This window comes from Heloderma suspectum, chromosome 2, assembly GCF_057233095.1.
Source record: "Heloderma suspectum isolate Gila_16-S chromosome 2, 16-S_ref, whole genome shotgun sequence".
Lineage (NCBI taxonomy): Eukaryota > Metazoa > Chordata > Lepidosauria > Squamata > Helodermatidae > Heloderma > Heloderma suspectum.
In genome coordinates this window covers 143,174,214-143,194,388 of record NC_139459.1, presented here as the reverse complement: position 1 = coordinate 143,194,388, position 20,175 = coordinate 143,174,214, and the positions used below count along the sequence as shown (strand labels likewise).

The following is a 20,175-nucleotide window of genomic DNA, read 5'->3' as shown; positions in this document are numbered from 1 at the left end:
GAAACAGGAGGTGAGACGGCTAGAGTGCCGGTGGTGGAAGTCTCACTCCAAAGATGATCAGACACGGGCTAGAGCTGTATCTTCAGCCTATCATGTGGCGGTGAAGGCAGCAAAAAGGGAATATTATGCTGCCTCTATCGCGTCTGCAGAGTGCTGTCCCAGGAGGCTGTTCCAAGTGGTCCGGAGCTTGGTCGGTCCTGTGGCTCCTGAACCACTGGAGCATTCTAAGGCCTCCTGTGAGGCCTTGGCAAGGCACTTTGCAGATAAAATTGATCAGATTAGGTGTGTTACTCTGCACGCTGTGGATACAGTTAGTGAGCAGGAGGCGGTCTGTGGCACACTGGTTTTGTGGGATCAGTTCCAGATTCTTCCTCCTGATGAAGTGGACAAGGTGCTTTCATCTGTAAGGCCGACCACCTGCTTACTTGATCCTGAGGGGATCAGGGCAGTGGTGAATGCCTCCCTTGAGGGAGTGATGCCATCAGCCCTCAAGGAGGCAGTGATAAGACCGCTCTTAAAGAAGCCCTCCTTGGATCCCCAAGTTCTGAACAACTTTCACCCAGTCTCAAATCTGCCATTTTTGGGCAAGGTGATTGAGCGGGTGGTGGCGTTGCAGTTGAAGGCACACTTGGAAGAAACCAATTATCTAGACCCATTTCAGTCGGGCTTCAGGCTTGGGCATGGGACAGAAACGGCCTTGGTAGATGATATGAGGGCTCTGGATAGGGGTGAATGCTCCTTCCTTGTTCTCCTTGACCTCTCAGCAGCTTTTGATACCGTTGACCATGGTATCCTCCTGGACCGCCTGGAGGGGTTGGGCATTGGAGACACCGTATTGCGGTGGTTCCGGTCCTTCCACTCCGGCAGGTACCAGAGGGTAGCACTGGGAGAGGAGGTTTTGGACCCATGGCCACTCACTTGTGGGGTGCCACAGGGTTCCATCCTCTCCCTGATGCTATTTAACATCTATGTGAAGCCGCTGGGGGCTATCATCAGGAGGTTTGGGGTGCGGTGTCATCAATATGCGGATGACACACAGCTCTACCTCTCGTTCAAATCTTCACCAAGGTAGAATCCCTGTCCAAATGTCTGGAGACAGTGAGTGGCTGGATGGGAGGTAATAAGCTGAAGCTGAACCCTGACAAGACCGAGGTACTTTTGGTGGAAGACAAGGGGAGGCTGGGGGATGTTGACCTGGTGTTGAATGGGGTACGGCTACCCTTGAACGACCAGGTCCGCAGCCTGGGGGTCATTTTGGACTCCCAGCTGTCCATGGAGGCTCAGGTGTCAGCTGTGAGCTGGACAGCGCTGTATCAACTCCATCTGATACGGTGGCTGCGCCCCTTCCTTCCCGACCATCTGCTCCCATCGGTAGTACATGCCCTGGTCTCCTCTCGTTTAGACTACTGTAATGTGCTCTACGTGGGGTTACCCTTGAAGACGGTTCAGAAGCTGCAGCTGGTGCAGAACGCGGCGGCTCGCCTGATTAAAGGCAGCCGCCGGCGAGATCACATCACTCCAGTGCTGAAGGAGTTGCACTGGTTACCAGTTGTTTTCCGGGCCAAATTCAAGGTGTTGGTTTTGACCTTTAAAACCCTATATGGTTCCAGCCCAGCCTATCTTAAGGAGCGCCTCCAGCAACACCAGACAGGCCACTTAACAAGATCAGCCTTGGATGGCCTTCTCTCTGTCCCATCAGCCAGGACAGCTAGACTGGTGGGGACAAGGGAGAGGGCCTTTTCTGTGGTGGCCCCCACTCTGTGGAACTCCCTCCCTAGGGAACTCCGCCATGCCCCCTCTTTAATGAGCTTCCGTCGTGCATTAAAAACGTGGTTGTTCAGGCAGGCATTTGGGGTGGGTTAGGGTATTTTAGAAAATGTTTTTACTGTAGAATTTTATTGTTTTAAACTGTTTTATTATACACTGTACATCGCCCAGAGTGGCTGGGTGACCAGCCAGATGGGTGATTAATAAATTTAATATTAAAAAAAAAAAAGATTCCTCCTTAACCCTTCTTCCCAGCCTGCATTTCAGCATCACATGAGATTATAGCTTTGGGTTGGCATGACAGGTGTAGGCTGGTGCTTATTTCCAGTCAGGGCCACATTGCTGTTTGCTTGGGGTTGGCTTGCTTGGGGTTGGGCAAGGACTGCTGTTGATAGCTAGTTGTGGGGTGAAGCCAGACAGCAGTTGGCCCTCCCCTATGATCACTTTATGTCTTTCCAGGATATATCAAAGCAAATATAGGCAAAGCTATAACTTCCTTGTGCCTAACAGCAGCGTTCTCCTCCATTTACACCATTTTGTTATTAAAAGGGTACATTAGTGGGCTTTCAGGGCCATTTTTTAAAAAGCCTATATCAGTCCAAATAGTACTAACCAGGGAATGACACCCATTTACTGAGGTCCTATGCTGCGCTCTTTACAATACCTATACACCAGTTCCAACCAACATCTTTATTTCAGCCTGAAACCCATGATCAGAGAGGCTGTGCAACCATCATACTGTGATGCAAGACGCCCAAGACCCAGCCAACATCATCTGTATTACTTTATCATATACAAAACCAGGAGACGCAGTACTTTAGACACCCAGTGAGCTTTATTTCCCATTAACCACTAGGAGAATCTACAGAAGGCAACATCATCACCGGCGGGATGATGCACGGGAAATGGGAGCGGTTTTGCTAGGCGTTTCCTCCTCTGTCAGCTCAGCAGAGAGTTCTGAAAGAGAAAAGATGCATCAGGTGGCTTTGGAGGAAGACATCAAATACAGAAGTCACAGCTATGGGCAACATCGACAACCAGCAACAAACATGATGTCCTATTTATTAATTTTAGTAACGTACAGCCTCCTCTTCACAGCAAAAACATTTATATGGTGGCTAACAAAACACAGAGCTGTTGAAGAAAACATGCAGACTAGTCAAATGTCTCCCTGAAACCAGACGTACAAGTAAGACCCTTCCAAGTACACTTCAGCTAGCTCAATTTTCAGGCAAATGAAGAACATATTCTCACCTTCCTCTGGGCTGTTCTCATCATCAGAGAAGACAACGGAAACTTTTGGTCTTGAAGTCCTTCTGCGGCGTCTGGAAATACGGAGCTCAGGAGTGATGAAGGAAGAGTCAGTGTCTCTGTTGGCTGTACGTAGAGGTTGCCGACGTGAGCCTGTAAAAGGTAATGGAAATTTGAAGAACCTGTGGAAAAACAGACTGAACATGCAAATGATTAGCTAGATACTACTACACTCTTCAAAAAGTGTGTGGAACACTTTCCCCCAGCTCCTATTCCTGAGCTTTTTGTGCAAAATCACATGTAGTTTTCTAGTCTGACCTAAAGTTTTCTCCAAGTGCATTTATACAACGGATTATTCCGATGTGGTGTGTTATTCAAACCAGTCCCACGTGTGCTGACCCATAACCAATATGAGAGGTATAGCTTTGGAGTTAAACACTACTAAGCATGTAGAAATCCGCGTGTCATGTTATATTGCCAAATCTTTGCAAGATTTTTCAGAATCCTGAGATTTTCCAACTTTTGCTTTAAAAGGGATACATAAGTTGAGTTATTGTTCCAAAGGAAAACTGGGTAACTATATGTTTTTCTACAAGCCTACAAGATCAAGGAATGAGGGAAGAAAGGGTATGTTAGATAATGCTTTCAATGGCAAGATGTCCTGTTCACTCTGCATAATGCTGTGTCCCTTGCTATTTCATTCTTAACAGTTATTGCTCAACAACATCCTTGGGCTGCATTCCATCTAGCCCCTCAGTAGTTTAGGAAATATTCAAAATTAGGGGGGGAAAGCCAATGTGAAAGTTTGGGCAGCTTAATTTAGTAGTCAAGCATGAGTTTTCATGCTACAGAGGTAAGGAAGTTTTAGTTCAAACTTATACTTTGGACATACTTGCTGCTGCTTTCTTCTTTGGTAGCTGAGGCACAGGTGTGTTGCTGCCTTCTTGGCTTATAGACTCCCTGGGAGCGTCAGTGAACGAGTCCAGACCCTTGTTGTGGCACATCTGGAGCTTCTGTTCAAATTCTTCAGTAAGGGCCTGATGAAAGACACCACACGCAGGAGAGAGTAGAAATTACGTATCAAAGAACACTGCATGTTCAGGCACTTCTGAGTTTTTTCCCCCAACAGAAAAAATGGCAACTACTCCCAGCCTGGGAAAAGAGATGAGCCTCACCTTCATCTCAGGCTTAACGCCCACCCTGCGGAGCCGGCCCAATACCGCCAAGAAGCAGTTGTAGACAGCCGTGTCCTGGAGTTTGTCAGCAAAGCAATCAAAGTTGTCTTGCATCTTACAGAGACCTCGTTCTGTGAGAGGAAGCAAGGTAAGGCAGTAAGCCAGATCATGGTGCTGCCGCTCCGTTCTGCAACAAGGGGGAAAACCAAACTGCTTTCAGTTTCAGTGAGAGTAGACCAAGCCCAGAGACCAGGCCCTGCTATCTAAATATTAGTACAGAGCACAAATTTTTGTCACTCCATTTCAACCCCTAAATATTATCTGATCGAGTTCAGATAGGTCTCAAATTAAAGCTGCTGATGCCTAGATTTGCAGAAAAATAATGGCACCCCCAAGAATAAATTGACAGCTTTGCAGTTAATTGTTAAAGTTTATAATAATTTGTGTCACAGAGCCAAACAGGTATGCAATACACGACCACATCTATTTGCTATTGATATCTAGAACTGCAGAAAAATAATTCTGTTTTTAAAATTAGTTGAAACATCGACAATTATGAAATTCTTCACGGCGTGATATATATTAAAACATGAAGTGATTGGTTTAGCAATTAATATCTCGAGTTCCATTCCACTGATTTACATTGCAGCGGCGGCGGGGGGGGGATTAAAGCATTTACCACACTGATTCAGCGAAAAATACTGAAAATCACTTTTGAGGCTACTTTCATCAAAATAATTGGAAAAACCACTGTGGGTCATAGGAATTTGAAAAAGCTTTCCAAACTGAACAACTTTCTTGGTTACTGTACCAGTCTAACAGTCTAAATACAAATTTAATACAAAGTTTTGAAATCTCACGATTGGGTAAAAGAGCTGATTAACAAAGTTACTAAATCTTAAGTCACACACAGAGTTGCGAAATTGTTCGCAATGGGTACAGCTAGTTACGGCTAAATCTGGACCACAACCATGAGCCTTGCTCCCAAAGTGCATTGCAGGGACCTCAGCAGTACAACTCATCTAAACATCAACTTTTTCCATTTCATATCAGGTTGTCCCAGGACTAATGTTCATGTGTTTCCCATATACAAGGGGTCAGCTCCAGACTACGTTAGTTGCACTTGGCTCTCATCCAACCCATATTATTTCTGCTTGGGACTGTGGACTCAGACATTAAACATCAACAGCAACACTGAAATTAAGTAATTATAGCAGTGCTCCTGCACAGCCCCGAATATCTTCAATGAATGTACCAAAAAGGGGCAAAGGGAATCTCAGGATGTCTCCATTGACCTGTGATGTAGCTGGGGTTGCACAAGATCAGAAACACACCCAATGACCTCTCAAATTACATGAATGAGCAGATATGTGGCACTTGAGTAGACTTGCACAAATCAACTTTAAGAAGGAAGAAAAGGTTTCAGTAGTGAAAGAGGCAGATGGCAGAACCATGATAAAAGGAGGGATGTTGCAGGACATCTGCCCATAAATAATGGGGTTAAAGTCAGGGGTTGACAAAGTTTGGCCGGCCAGGCAAAAACCTGTTGTCACCAGCAAGCCTCTACCCCAAGGGGCAGGAGGTTCACGGGCAGTCTGAAGTGGTACAGTCCAGACCCATGTGGACCACCTCAGCCAGAACTAGGCCATTCATGTGGAGAAAACTAGGAAGTAGCTAAAATCAGGAAGGCAGTAGCAGGACATGAGACACTAACTGCATTGGCATCTCATGCTATTTTCAGTGACAGAGTGTGCAAAAGTAATTATCATTGGTAGAATAAGGATTGAGGCCATTCATGGGAGATGCAAGTCTGATTTTTCAAAATAAACAGAGAAAACAAATACAAAAACAAAAAAGGGAAATGTCGTTTAGCGCAAAGCCACAAAGCTTACTAAACACCCAATTTATCCAATGCTGGATTGTTAATTCACTTTCACAAAAGGAAGCATTACAAAACATCCTGGCCTGTTGCCTGGCTGTAACTGTTTCCTCGGTTTCCAGATCAGCATTCAAATCAGACAAACCACTCCTTTCTAAGTGATCAGTACATAACCTAAAAAAACTTAGCAGATGATGCGATTTAGGAACATATATTTTCTAGCACTGTAATAAGATGATAAATTCTTCAGCTCTCCCCTCTTAAAACTAGGGCAGCATCCATTTTAAAATGCAAGAAAAGGCCCTCAGCTAGCTAGCTTTTACTGGCCTCAAAACAGTCATGGCACAGAGTGGCAATTCACTCTTATGAAAATATAAGTTATATTCCACCCTACCCCCAAGGTAACAAATATGGCAATTAAAAAAAAAGACAGACTATCAGGGGCAGGAAGCTTTCTCCTAATAATTTCATAACCAGTCCCCATACAGGCAGAGCACTACACAGCAATCCAAGAAGAGATGCTAATTTGGATGGCGTTTCCCCCTGCAGTTTGCCAGAAACTGTAAATCCCTCTGCCCAGTGGGTGGGGTGCCACAGGCTTCCAGCAGCTAGTGGTCCACTGGCCAATGGCTGAGGCCAGACTGCCCCGCCCACTGCGCTTTGCAAAGCCCCACAGTGGCCAAGTGCTCTTAGCTAGTGCTTCTTTATTTGCATCTTCTTGGCGGCGGCAGCATGGAAATTAGCTTTTGCTCTTCAGGACTCATCGCCGCCTTGCTCCTCTGAAGTAGGAGCATCCTACTTCCCATCCAACTCTCCCATGTTCCTCATTCAAGAGGTCATGATTTTCAATTTCAGGACCGAAGGGGCTGAGAGACGTTCACAGAAATACACTCGTTTCCTTGGCAACTCCTTACTCACCGGGCAGTCCGGAACCGCTGGCAAAGCTTTTCCACCAAGCTCTCTGTCTGCTTGTCCTTTGTGATAAAAGAGAAAAGCTGCCTGGAAGGGGAGGGAGTGGGGAAGAAAGAGGGGTTAAAATGACAGATGCTGTTCACCTTCAATATTCAGTATTTTTACAGGCTCTCCTACTGCAGTTTCCATATCTGCAGGAACTACAGTTTACAGGAATGAGGGAAACCTATCCATACATCCGCCTTTGGGGACTATCAGCAGATGTGGCAATTACGCCCAGACCTCTAAGAGGTTGTGAAAGGTTTCCGACTCTTCCGCGAAGTGTTTTAAACTCTGCAGAAAAGTTTTTCTGAGAGAAAATGACCACAGGAGCAAAGACAAAAAATCATATTTTTTCCCCTTAATAAAAGAGGATAAAAAAGAAGTAGGTAGGGTTCATACCAACACTTTAGACTAGACTGTGGATTATTCACGGAATAGACCTGAAACACCAATTAAAATAGGGGAATTAAACCCGGCAACTGAAATTGCTCAAGCTGAAAGTCTAGAAGGTTTAATCCCTGGGGTTTGGAGAGGATCTTACTTGCTAACTAAAGAGTGCTTGAGCTGAAATGAGAAAGCTCTTTTGCCGAAATTTTAGAAGAAACGGCCCCTGGGAAGAGTCAAGAGCGAGATGTGTTCCCTGAGGATATAAATTCTGCCTATTTCCCTATTATGGATAGGCAGGATAAGACTTCTTCCCAGGGACATTTGGATCCAAAAGATACAATACTTGGGAAGCATATTGTCTTAATAATCAAGGAACTGGAGCTAATCAAGCAATTTCTGTCAGAGTGTCATGAGCTGCTAACCACTATGGCTGAAATATGTAAAGGAATTGGGAGGCCAGTGTGTTCTATTATGAGTGATGATATTTGCTACGAGAAATGTGTAAACACTGGCCATAAAATGACATGCTAATAAAAAATCTAGTAAGGAAAAGAAAAACAAGCAAAGGATGTACCCACAAAAAAAGAGAGCAAAAATATCACAACTTACAGGAAAAGTCAAAAAATGACCCAACTATATAAGAAAATGAACTTTAATAAACTCTTTAAATTGTTGGAGGAGTCATCAAAGAAGCGATTCAGAACTACCCAGCAGAAATGTAAGAAGTGAGGTATGGCAGTATAGTGATGTGACGCCCGTAGTTCAAAGTGATCCTGAGTCATTTGTGCCTATAAATGGATCAAGCGAATCAGTGGTTATTGTAGATGCAATACAAGACCCATGGCAACATGTTTTCAATGGGGGCCCCGGCCTAGTGATCAAGAATCAAATCCCAGATCAAGAAGGATTAAAATCAGTAACGTCTCAACAATGGGAAATGGTTCTAAAGCGTCAAAAGCTAGTTTCCTTAAATTTCCCCAAACCTAAAGGCATGCTCTCCCAGTTACAACATAAAATCCACTTTCTGCACTTAGCAAATGAAGTAATCGCAGGGATTCTTAATACTGATGACATAATAAATATTATAGAGTATCTTTTCTATGATTATCATCATGCGCGTGCTGTGGTGACATCTGCAACCTGAGGGACCGCGAAAGACGTATTATGGCAAAAAGGCTATGTTTATGGATGGGGGTGTGGTGGTGACTAGATTTTTTGAAAACACTATCTGTACTGCCGTATTTTATGATAGATCTGAACAAAAAGATAATAGAACTGGCAATCTTATTAGCCTGGAGGATCCACAGATTTACGACTATAATAATAAATCAATGCAATATAGCTGAAAGCAAGAATCACCCTCTTCAGTAAATGAGTGCAGAGATGTTTTTGCTTCAGAATATAAGAAACTTTAAAACTCTTTCTTAGCCTTACCTCACCAGTCAGAGGATGAAATAATTGATAGAACATCATCTTTGTGAGATATTCTAATTCATTTCTGAGCTTCTGACAAAGCTATAATGACTTGGGAAGGGGATATAGAAGTAATGCACAGCCAAGCGAGAGCAGAGGAGGAGATAAGCAAGTAAAATAATCTCCTCTCATATAAAAAGACAAAAGACAAAAGGCCAGGTGAGAAATATTCCCCAGCAAAAGTATAACCTTGGTGTGCTCCCTAAGGACCCAATGACCTATGCAGAATGGCTGCAAATAAGATATTTTAGCCAGGAAGAATTCGGCCAATATGAACCCCTTTGAGACATCAAAACATAACAGCTAAAAAGGAACTCTTGAAATGCCAGAAAGGAAATTGATCTGTTTTTGTGGATAAAGGAGGGGAGTTGGATCAGATTGCAGAGCTGGACTGACAGATTGGATATTTCAAATGGTTGTTCATTTTCATAGACAAACAGAACTGGACATGAATGATTACCAGCTTGAAATCTGGATGTGGATCATAGCAGGCTGGGCCTCTAAGCAAGGGGACCCTGAGGTTTTGAACTATTTCAGATCTTATGAGGTGATTTCACTCCAGGAAACATGGTTTACTAAAAGGATTGTTTCAATGTGTATTTAGTAAATGATATTTTTGCCAAGCCTGAAAAAGGAAAGAGCAGGCCAAAAGCTGGCTTGGAATTACTGATCTCCACTTCCCTTCAGACAACAACTAAATGGCTCGACCCATATAGTAAAATTGCAGCGACTGGTCTACTTGGATCTAAACTCAAGTCCTTTCTGCTTATTGTTTATATTCCCTTGCTTCCAACTAGAATTTGAATTTAAAAGGCTTGGGAAGATCCGGAGAACTATATAATAGACTTAGACTAAAAATTTCTATCAGCTCACCTGATTTTAATGGGCAATTTTAATGCTAGAATTGGGCCTAGTAATAATGCGCTCTTTTTGTCTTGTTTACGAGGGATACATGATATTGAGAATTATGTTTTCAGTTATAACAAAAGTTCAAAAGATTCGAAGGTTAATTACAGCAGTATATGCCTGACACAAATGGTGGGCCGTCTTGCCCTTATAATTCTGAATGGAAATCATTCCTTTGACAATTGCACAGAATTTACTTTTGCCTCTGGGCATGGAAGCAGTGTTGTTGATTGTGTATTGCGTTCTTATTCCTTATCTAGCCTGATTAAGGACTTTTCCATTGGAAATAGGATTGAAAGTGATCATCTACATCTTAATCTCACCCTCTTGTTGCCTATTTTGTACATATGGCTTCTAATTATCAGTATAGAGACCAAGATTTAATCCTTAGGTATAAAGACATTATATTGGTCAGAAGCAGTAAATATTAAGGTCACTGGCCTTTTAAACTCTTCTGTGGGTGAAGAATTGAAAACTTCAGTCTCAGGAGTTACTGAAATCACATTAATTTTAAACAATTATATTCTACTGGTCTCTACCCTGAAATCTGTCCTAAGTTCAAAACAACCCGTTCCATGAAGTGCTCTGCAGAAGAGCGACCCCAAGTGGTTCAATAAGGAATGTTAGGTAGCAAAGATACAACTGAGAGATGTGTACAATCAATATAGGAAGGAAAATTGTGTTTCCTTATCCTAAGAATATTACTTGGCCAAAAAGCACCATAAAATACTGCTAGCAAAAAAGAAGAAAGAAGCAGTTCAAACTGGGTGGAAGGTTCTGATAGATTCTTCATTAAATAATTCTAAATTATTATGGGCACTGGGCACTGCCACCTTGTGCAATTCTTCAGGCTCAATTAGCTGTAATATCCCAGTTGATATTTGGGAGTGTCATTTTTCCAAAATATTTGCGGATTCTAGGGAGCAGCCAATGGAAAAATATATCTTCCGTGGAATTAAATTATCTGCCAGAATGGGACCGGGTTCCCCAGTCTGAAATAAATACTTTGATCATCTTTCTCAAACTGGGAAAGCCTCCAGGATTAGATTCAGTAACTTCTGAAATCTTGAAGGCTAATATAGACTGGTAGGCTCCCCCTCTAGCTAACCTTTTTGTACATATTAACAGCACCAGCCAACTCCCCCTGGCATGGCTGGAGGCTATTGTGATCCCAGTATTTAAAAAAGGGGATAGAGAGGATCCATCAAACAGGCCCATTAGTTCCCTGTTGGCAGTGGGCATGTTGTACGCTAGCAACCTAAATTGGAGGCTTACCACTTGCAGAGAGGAGAAAAGTATCTTGGGGAACCAACAAGCAGGTTTCAGGAAGGGCTTAAGTTGTCTGGTGGAGAAATATATGAACTCTTTTGGAAATGGTTCGTTTGTTGCTTTTATAGATCTGAAATCTGCCTTTGATACAGTATAAAGAGACAGATTGTGGGCTAAGTTATATCACTCTTCCATTGACAAAAGACTGCTATATCTTATTACAGTTGTATTCTGGTTGCACTTTTATATTGTAGTTTTAAGCTTTGATATTTGATATTGTTTCTTGTGGTTTTAATTTTTGTGAACAACCCAGAGAGCTTTGGCTATTGGGCAGCATAGAAATTAAATGAGAAATTAATAAAGTGTCTTCATTAATGCACTATACTCTGAGTAAGGTGTGGGTTGGAGGGCAATCTCACAAAACCTATTTTAGCCACTGAGGGGGTTCGTCACAGTTGTATATTAGCCCCTACACTATTCAGTCTTTCTTTAATTGACTTGACTGGGAATCGTTTAGCATCTGACTTTCATATACCAAAATTGGCAGGGACTAAAGTCCTGCTATTCTTGTTTGTGGATGATGCTGTCCTTATATCGTTGTCTAAAATAGGCATTAAACATTTATTATGTGTTTTTATGACTTATTGTAAGGATAATCTGTGGACAGTCAATTTTAGTAAAACAAATATTATGTTCTCTCTCTCTCTGCAAATAAGTGGATAGCATATAGAACAAAGCAAGATGCTTAGATATCTGGGTATTATGGTTTTTTCTATACATTCTTGGGCCACACACAGACTGTCTCCAGTTCAGGCTGCCCAGAACACTATTAAGGTAGTACTTTGATTTTTCTATACTAAGGGGGCACAGTTCACTCACGGCCAAGCTTTACAAGTATTCAAGGCCAAAATTTTGTCCCAGCTGTTGTATGGTGTACCAATATGGATCCAGGGATTTAATTCAACTATTGAGAGTGTTCTTTCAAACTTCTTGTAATTGCTTTTAGGAATGCCAAGATGAGTGTTATCTGCTGGTCTATGTCTGGAGGCTGGCCTTGCATCTACAGAATGCAGGGCTTGGTCCTTTGCCTTTCAATATTGGCTAAAGGTTATTTATGTTGATCTTTTAAATTACCTTTATTGTTTACAAAAATATGTTTTTAACAGTTCATGGTTTAAAGGTTTTACCATTAAACTGCAATTATTAGGCCTTTCTATGGATTTCCTCCGCACACAAGATTATTCTGTTGTAAAATGGATTTTACAACATCAAGGATATTTATTTTCAATATTCTGTATCAAATGCTTGCAGATTTTGCTCTCCAATACACTTTGATTTAACTTTTGAATTCCCTAGATATGCCAGGTATCTGGATAATTTGACTGTCCCCAAATATCACCACGTCTTCTCCGGGGCTAGATTTAACTGCCTCCCTTCTGCAATATTGGAAGGGCGGTACCAAGGTGTCCCATATGAGGATGGCTTGATCTTTACAGGGACACAAGTAGTTGAAACTGTAGGTCTTTTTTTTTTAAATATAGCCTTCATAGGGAGGAACGTAACAGACTACTCTGTCCTGTTACGAGGAAATGCCCCGGAAGGACATTGGAACAGTATTTGGAACATTTCTTGGCTGGTACAAACAAATCAACGACAGAGTTAGTGGCTACGTTCCTCTTTTCCATTCAAAGGTTTTGTAAGATGATTTCTTCATCCTAATTGTAAGTTGTACTCCATGTTTTTATCTTTTGCATCACGTTGTTTTAATTATGTCAATATATTTTAAATATGTGTATATTTTAACGACTGTTCCTCTGCTTGTTGTGTAATTAATGAAAGTTTATTTTTTTAATTATTATAAATCACTGTTTGGTTGTTTTAATGGGTCTGTGACCGCATAATAAAGTGAACTGAACTATCCAAACATCCAAAGCTAGAAGTTACAATTTGCTAAAGTCAACCATGGAAAAGCATCATAATCAAGAATGGAATCCTCCCTCTCTGAAATAAGCCTTAAGGGACTGACTAATTGTATTTTATTATTGTGTTGTACAAAGTAAAACATCTAGAAACACTTTGTCTGAAATTATTTATTAATTAAATTTCTTGATTTCTGTGCTTGAGATACACCACGTACATCGTTGTAGTGCCTGGTCTTTTATTCATTTTAACTGGTAGTGCACAAAATTTGGCTTAATCCACAGAGATTGCTGTCAACCTTTTTGCAGCTTCTTTCCCCCAGTGTTTGTGGAAGTGCTGAGACTTGTACTGCTGCCCACCTTCTTCAAAGCTCCACAGGATGTGAAACAAGACTCTCCCCGTCTCCCTCAGTCCTCTGCAGCCACTAGGGGGACTTGGGGTAAGGGACTAGGTGCTGAGTAATTTGTGTTCAGTCCTTCTACAAACCTGAAGAGCTGCTGCCTGTATCTCCCCCCACTACACCCCCAATCCACATCTTTTTTCAGACAGGGTGACTAGAACTTTACAGGGTACTCAAGGTGTGAGTTCTATAAGGACATTCCAAAGTTGTGTGAAAAATTCTGAGTGCCCATTCTGATCTTTAATACTGCTTATCCTGTGACGGGATCAGACCAAGTTTCAGGGAGCCTTTTGGCTGAGGAGCAGCATAAAAATACTTCAGATAAAGAAATGCTCATGTTGCTGTTTGCCTCCCCAGAAACTGGCATTCAGACCTATAGCACCATCTCTGAACCTGGAGGTTCCATTTACCCATTTGACAGACCTGTCCTCCATAATGTGATCATAGAATAGTCATAGAATAGTAGGGTTGGAAGGGGCCTACAAGGCCATATATATATTGCTATATTGCTGCATCTCCCATTTGATTTCCTGCGCATTTCAAGACAGCTATTAGCAAATTTGGCCTGCTTCCTTTTGCTAATCTTGGCACCAAGGAAATTCTGTGCCTTAGGGCATATGACCTTAACAGGGAAAAAATCCAAAACAAGACTACCTCATGATGGCGCGGAAAGGCTGCTCTTCTATGCCAGAGTCCGGATCGGAGAGACGGCTGATGATGTCTGGAAGCAAGTTGTATACAGCATTATCCTGCATGGAGAATACAAGAACAAAGCTTGTTATGCCCTTGAACCACTCTAAAGCTCCCATGGATGGCGGTGCCTGGATCCTACAGTATTTGGGATTCTTGGCTAAGCTACAGACACTAAAACCAAGACATGAGACTGCTTCTTTGGTATTTTCCACTCAGCATGCAGAGAGAAATTTCTCAGACACAGAATGTGTGAACAGCTATCTGTAAGCAGGCCTAGGAAGGGGAGGATAAAAAAGACTCCATCTCTCTCCTTGGGATAAGCAGGCTCCAGCTTCAGAACAAAATCCAAAAAGAATGCCCTAAAAATACTGCTAGCCCACAGAGCTTATAGCCAGTCCGAGGACATGAAGAATGATTTTGGTTTCTTTGGTGGAACAGGCAGCAGTTATTTACTCAGTTTCAGATCATTTATTAATGTAGGTATTTTTATACCATTTGTAGACTTGTATCCTTTATACAAAAGATTTATAGAAAATCCTTTCCTAGAGCAGTTTACAGTACAATACAAAACATATACGATACAATAAAACTATATAATAAAATTTAAAAAGACAACAAAACAGCATAGTGGGGAAATACTCTAACTGACCAGTAACTGTTAGTTCTGGAGACCACTGAATAGCAGCCCACAAAGTTTGGCTGACCTTGGTTGTCTGGATCCCTTCTAGTTGAGCTTTTGATCTAATTTTGAGACGTGGGTGGAAGCTGAAATGTTTAGCTCAAGCTATATTTTTTAGAATACTCTGTTGTTAGTCTGTCTTTCTTATACATAGTTATACATGCACACGTGCACACAGATATATATGAGATCCCAATTCATTTTCTGAACCAGTAAAGCCCGGCACAGGTTTGCCATCATGGTGAGAACTATGCTTATATTTCTTAATGGTCCCCTGTCCAAGAAATCTAGCCATTTAGGATAAACAACTTATTGCACTCAAGTCCTTCCCTGCCTCCTCTGCACGGAGGATATGTTGCTGTCTTCATTAACCACTTGCATGAGGTATTATAACTTTGATGAAATAGGAATTGAACTTTAATCTTTCCTAGGTTCTAGTGGAGGAAGTGAAACCCATAGGAAATACAGGCATTGGCCAATAGCAAATGATAGTGTCAACACCATAAATCCCAGACTGGTCAGTTTCCGCATAAAAGGGGAGAGTTTCAGATTTATAGATCATCTTTGAGATTAGATTCAATTTGCTTCTTGACTGACCTGGATGGGCATATCTCAAACCAAACTGTGTAAGCCTGTTTCCTTAGGGCAGAGAGCATCTCAACTTTCTGCTCTGAATTGTCCTGTGCTTTTTGAAAAAGCCAATTGGAGTTTTTAAATGACAACTATGCTTTGGTGACCTGTTTCATATAACATTTGAAGAACATTTTTTTAAATAATAAAAAAACAGCAAAGTAGTACTGGGCAAGATGATACGTTCTGTATTCCAGATGTTTAGCATTATGCTCTGCTGCCTCACCTTGCTAGAGAGTTCCGTGAAAAAGTTCCGAGCCAGTCCAGCGATCTCCTCCTCAGGATCAATCAGGAGAGCTGCCATCTCGCTCACCTGCCCCTTCACTTTTACCATGTCCTTCAGGATCAGGTGAGTCATTACCAAGGCAGCTGTCTGCCTCACATGCTGACAAGGGTCCCGCAGCCTGAGAAGCAAAGCCATCCAAAGTGGAAGTAAGCATCCACATCATATCATCTGGTGCGCCATCAGGCTCCTGGAAGGCTTCCCCATCTGGAGAGACCCTGTTCCTACTACCAGTAGCATTGCAGCCTTCCAGACTCAAGCCTCCCTCCAATATTCTCCCTACCAATATTCTCTTCACCTGGCATAGAGGTGGGGTGTCCAGGGCTTGACCAAGTTGGGGAAGCGGATGGCCAGGTCTCCAGCTGCAATCATGAGGTTGGCACGTACACTGGAGAGGGTGGATTTTTCCATCATTGTGAAGAAGAGCCGCAAGTGAGAGTCACAAAATTCTGTACTGCATGGAAATAAAAAGCATCTTGACTTCAGGTACATCAGTGAACTCGTAGGTTGTCTGGCAGGAAATGCACAATGCAGGAGGTGCTCCAGAAGACCAGGAAGAGAAAAACGAAACAGCTAAATACCTGACCATGCAGAATTTTCCGAGGGCCAATGCAGCAGCGGCTGAGAGTGCTGGATCACTGTAGAGTCCTGGGTTGTTGCAAATCTTGAGCACCAGGGGAGTAAAGCCCGAAAGCAGCTGTTTTCCTATACAGTAAGAGGTGGTCGAGAGGTCACAGCAGTTCAGACTACGAACATTAAAAAATACCTCTTCTCCAAATATGTGGGTTAGACACCACCCCCACTTTTTCTCTAAAAACAAAGTGTAAGAAATCCTCAGGGCAAACATGACAGATGCATATTACACAATATAAAAGTATCTTTCGGGTAAGCATAAGAAAGATGTTATGATTAACCATATAATTTTAAACACCTAGGTTTAGCCAGAATTGGACTGGCTTCAGCTGCTGAGGAAGAATTTGACTCCACAGAAAGTTGCTTAAATAGCAGTGGAAAAAGAATGCAAAATGTCCACAAGATTCAAGCATTTGAAGTTTCTAATGTGTATGTTGGGTCAATATGCACAATCTTCCTTCATGATTTTGAACAGCTGGAAACAGCTACTTACATGCAAAACAGAGTTTGGATCCCCTGCCCAAAACTATGCTGTCACTGGGGAAGACAGACAATGGTCCAGATTTTTCTTAAAATGAAAATTACCTAACACTTTTTATGCTAATGTGAACACAACCCAGGTTTTCCTGCCAAGTTTCTATTCCAGCCATCAGCCTCATAATCATTACTAATGGTTATGGTAGTCAAAGCAATCCATATACATTGCCTGCAATCTGTACATCAACCTTGTACATCTTAACATTCCAAATTGCAGAGGTTGAGAGTTTGTAGCTTGCCCAAGGTCACCCAGTAAGTTCACGGCAGAGGTAAGGTGCAAACTGTGGACTTCAATTTGTAGTTCAATTTTTTAGCCACTATACTACAAAAGTAATTATGAATATTGAGAAGTTTGGCAGCATGGGGATATGGGCCAGAAGGAAGAACTCCAACTCAAACTGCCCCACTCACCATCCAACAGTTCTGTCTCACAAACGGTGCGGATGAGCTCTGCTTCAGTATCTTCAGCAGAGGCCCCAACCAAGCCAAGGTCCTCTTCCATGGTGGTCTCATTCCCAGTACTCTGTGCAGAGGGAAGGAAGCCAATGGAAGTCAACACCCACTCTCCTATCCTGCAATGGAGACTGCCCAGTTGAAGCAGGGTACTGCCAAGAGCAAAGAAAGGTGGAGACACGCTTTCAGGTCATACACTTGCGCCTCATAATTCCAGTTGGGGAAGCACTACTAGGCTTGGCTTCTCCAGTTCAAATTCCATGTACCAAGTCTGTAGGTCAACTTTCACTTGTTTTTAAAGGAGAGCCAATGATTAAAAAAAACCACTTAAGAATTTTCTAAATCTAACTAAAAATAAAATGTAATAAAATGGAGTGGGGCAAAAGGGAGAAGCATTATAACTGCCTTTTCAACTGCACTGGTCAACTCAACATCAATTCCAGGCAAACGGATTGAAAACTAAATAAATGAAACAATGACTGGGTTTACACGGCACTCTAACCCATCATGGGTTAGCCCACAATGGGTTAGCATGTCATGTGAACCTGGACTATTCTTATCAGGGTGGGTTTCTTTTCCCCCAAACAACCCACCCTGATAACCAGCGATGTGCGGTAGGGGTTGTTTTACATATGATGGGTTGGCGTGTCGTAAAACCCCAAATCAGGCAGCGAGCCGCTCAACAAGAACAGCAGAAAGTCCTGCTGCTTTTACCGAGCAGGGCTGCAATTGCTATTCGCGACTGCAGACAAGCTGCTGCCCATGCCAGTGCCAGCTCCTCCGATGGTGTCAAAATAGCGCCTTGGAGGGGCTGTCACCACCCTTCGCCCCCGCCGATCCCCCTTCCCAGCTCGTCATAAATCCAGTTGCATTTGGAGCCCTTTAAAAAAACTTTTCACAGCCCCATTTTGCGCACAAATGAAGCTAGGAAGGTTTTTTAAAAGTGCCTGTGCCAAAGATCAGATGGGGGTGGGGGATCTAACCTGCCCCCCCCATGGCCCTGTTGCCCCAAGGGCCCATGGTGGCAGGTTAGATCCCCCCAGACTTTCAGCACAAAGCACCTTTAAATCCCATAGGGTTGAACTGGGATTTAAAGGCGGTCTGCACCTTTAAAAGGAGGGGGTGAGTTGAAATCCAGCCCCCAACCAAGGAATGTTGGGGCAACACAGACCTTGGCAGGGTGTTGGATTCCCCCCCCCCCCCCCGCAATTTTCAGTAGAGGGTACCTTTAGATTCCTATAGAAGCCTATAGGAATTTAAAAGTGCCCTAAAGATCACTCTCGCTGCTTCGGTTTTGACAGCTCTCAAAACTGAGGCGGCTTGAAGGCTCTTTACAGGGAAGGGGATTCCATACAGGCTTGTCCCTCCTGCACCCCTGTATGTTTGCCAAGTGGGGTGCAGGAGGAGTAAGCCAGTATCCTTTGGTTTCCTGTTGTTGTGCATGTGCGCATCTGCGGAAAACTAAAGAAATTTATTTTAAAAAAGCATTTGCACACATTTCCCAGGTAAGGGGAAATATGGGACCAAGAATTTTTTTTCACATTTGCACAAAAAGAGGACCAAGGATTTTTTTTTTTTAATGGGCTCTGACTGCAATCAAGATCACGATTGGAGCCGGGAAGGTGGGCTTGGCGGCAGACCAGTCTGCTGCCAGGTCCCCTGGGATGCTGGGTGGACTGAGGGGGAGGGAGATGAGAGGGCAAACAAGCTGCACACTGCGATCATCTGGTGAGTGTGCTAACCGCGCAGAGTGGGTTGTTCTCGAAACAGCCCACCCTGCGTGGCTAGTCACCCATCATGGGCTAGCATGACGTGTGACTTAACAGATGGAACACAATTTAGTGGGATTGTATGCACCTAAAGAAGTACCCAAATTTGACTTTTAAAAATAGGAACTGTTTAGATAAAGAAGCATGCTGATTTCCTGGAACACATTTAGTACCACACCATTCCAATTATAATGCTATAAAGGAGATCAAATTAAAAGAATTCAACAACTCAAATAATGAGACGTTTATACAGCATGTTTCTAGGGGGATCTCCTTGAGCTTTTCAATTCGTTGCTCAGGATACATACGAAAAGGATTCTGCTGCTGCTTCTCATATGTGTATATGAGATGGACTGACAAATGGCAAGAACGAAATTACACAGAACAATTCAAGTCTCTTGGTAGGCTAGGGCCAGTCTCAGAAACTGGATTTGACCAACTGGAATCATTACCTACAGCTTAAAAAAGGTAAAGGTGGCCCCAGCCAGTCGTGTCTGACCCGAGGGGGTGGTGCGCATCTCCATTTCTAAGCTGAAGAGCCAGCGCTGTCCGAAGACGCTTCTGTGGTCATGTGGCCGGCATGACTGAACACTGAGGTGCACAGAACGCGCTATGCTTTCCCCACTCCCCTCCCCAAACAGATGAAATAGTGACAAGCAAGTGCTCCTAGGAAAACTTCTAGAGAAAGCCAAAAAAGGTTTTTAAAAGGTTATGAGAACTCGTAGAAGTTTATGACCAGATGAGAAACAAGATCTGCTGCTAAGGTGTCAGAGTGACATGAGGCAAGCAGCCATGAAAAAAATAGAACTCCGACCCTCACCTTGTCATTCTGTGCCTTTGAAGTGCTTGCAGCATGTTCCTTTGCTTCTCGCTCTTCCCCAAGGACCCGGCGCCTGCGTAGCTCACTGCTTACAGACAACTCCAAATGCAGAAGTTGCTGCAAGGCCACATCCCCCGCAAGGGAGACCAAATGTGTCAACACTATCATATCAATAGTGCTGGAATCACCAGCAATTTCAGTGGCAGAAGATCCAGGCTCTGGAGACCAAATAAAAAAAAACCTTTCACAACATGTTTGTAGTCTATCCCTTCCTAGTTATATCTCTGGGCTGCAGAC

General features: G+C 42.9%; 1 protein-coding gene and 1 pseudogene across 4 annotated transcripts in view; one reads left to right on the top strand and one right to left on the bottom strand.

The window, feature by feature from the left end:
- LOC146352896 (protein CFDP2 pseudogene) overlaps positions 1-20,175 on the top strand; it is a 1,048,348-nt pseudogene that overhangs the window by 580,981 nt on the left and 447,192 nt on the right. The window lies entirely within an intron of this gene.
- The window catches only part of NCAPD2 (non-SMC condensin I complex subunit D2), a 51,871-nt gene continuing 34,279 nt past the window's right edge, over positions 2,584-20,175 (bottom strand). For all 3 annotated transcript variants that reach the window (XM_084835136.1, XM_084835138.1, XM_084835139.1), the window contains 11 exons: positions 19,879-20,096; positions 17,248-17,359; positions 16,248-16,371; positions 15,965-16,120; positions 15,610-15,787; positions 14,036-14,130; positions 6,991-7,071; positions 4,194-4,380; positions 3,911-4,055; positions 3,022-3,171; positions 2,584-2,724 (listed from right to left, as the gene is read on the bottom strand). In XM_084835136.1, the coding sequence (XP_084691262.1) occupies positions 2,648-2,724; positions 3,022-3,171; positions 3,911-4,055; positions 4,194-4,380; positions 6,991-7,071; positions 14,036-14,130; positions 15,610-15,787; positions 15,965-16,120; positions 16,248-16,371; positions 17,248-17,359; positions 19,879-20,096 (1,523 nt within the window). In that variant the 3' untranslated portion in view covers positions 2,584-2,647. The remainder of the gene's footprint in view (positions 2,725-3,021; positions 3,172-3,910; positions 4,056-4,193; positions 4,381-6,990; positions 7,072-14,035; positions 14,131-15,609; positions 15,788-15,964; positions 16,121-16,247; positions 16,372-17,247; positions 17,360-19,878; positions 20,097-20,175) is intronic.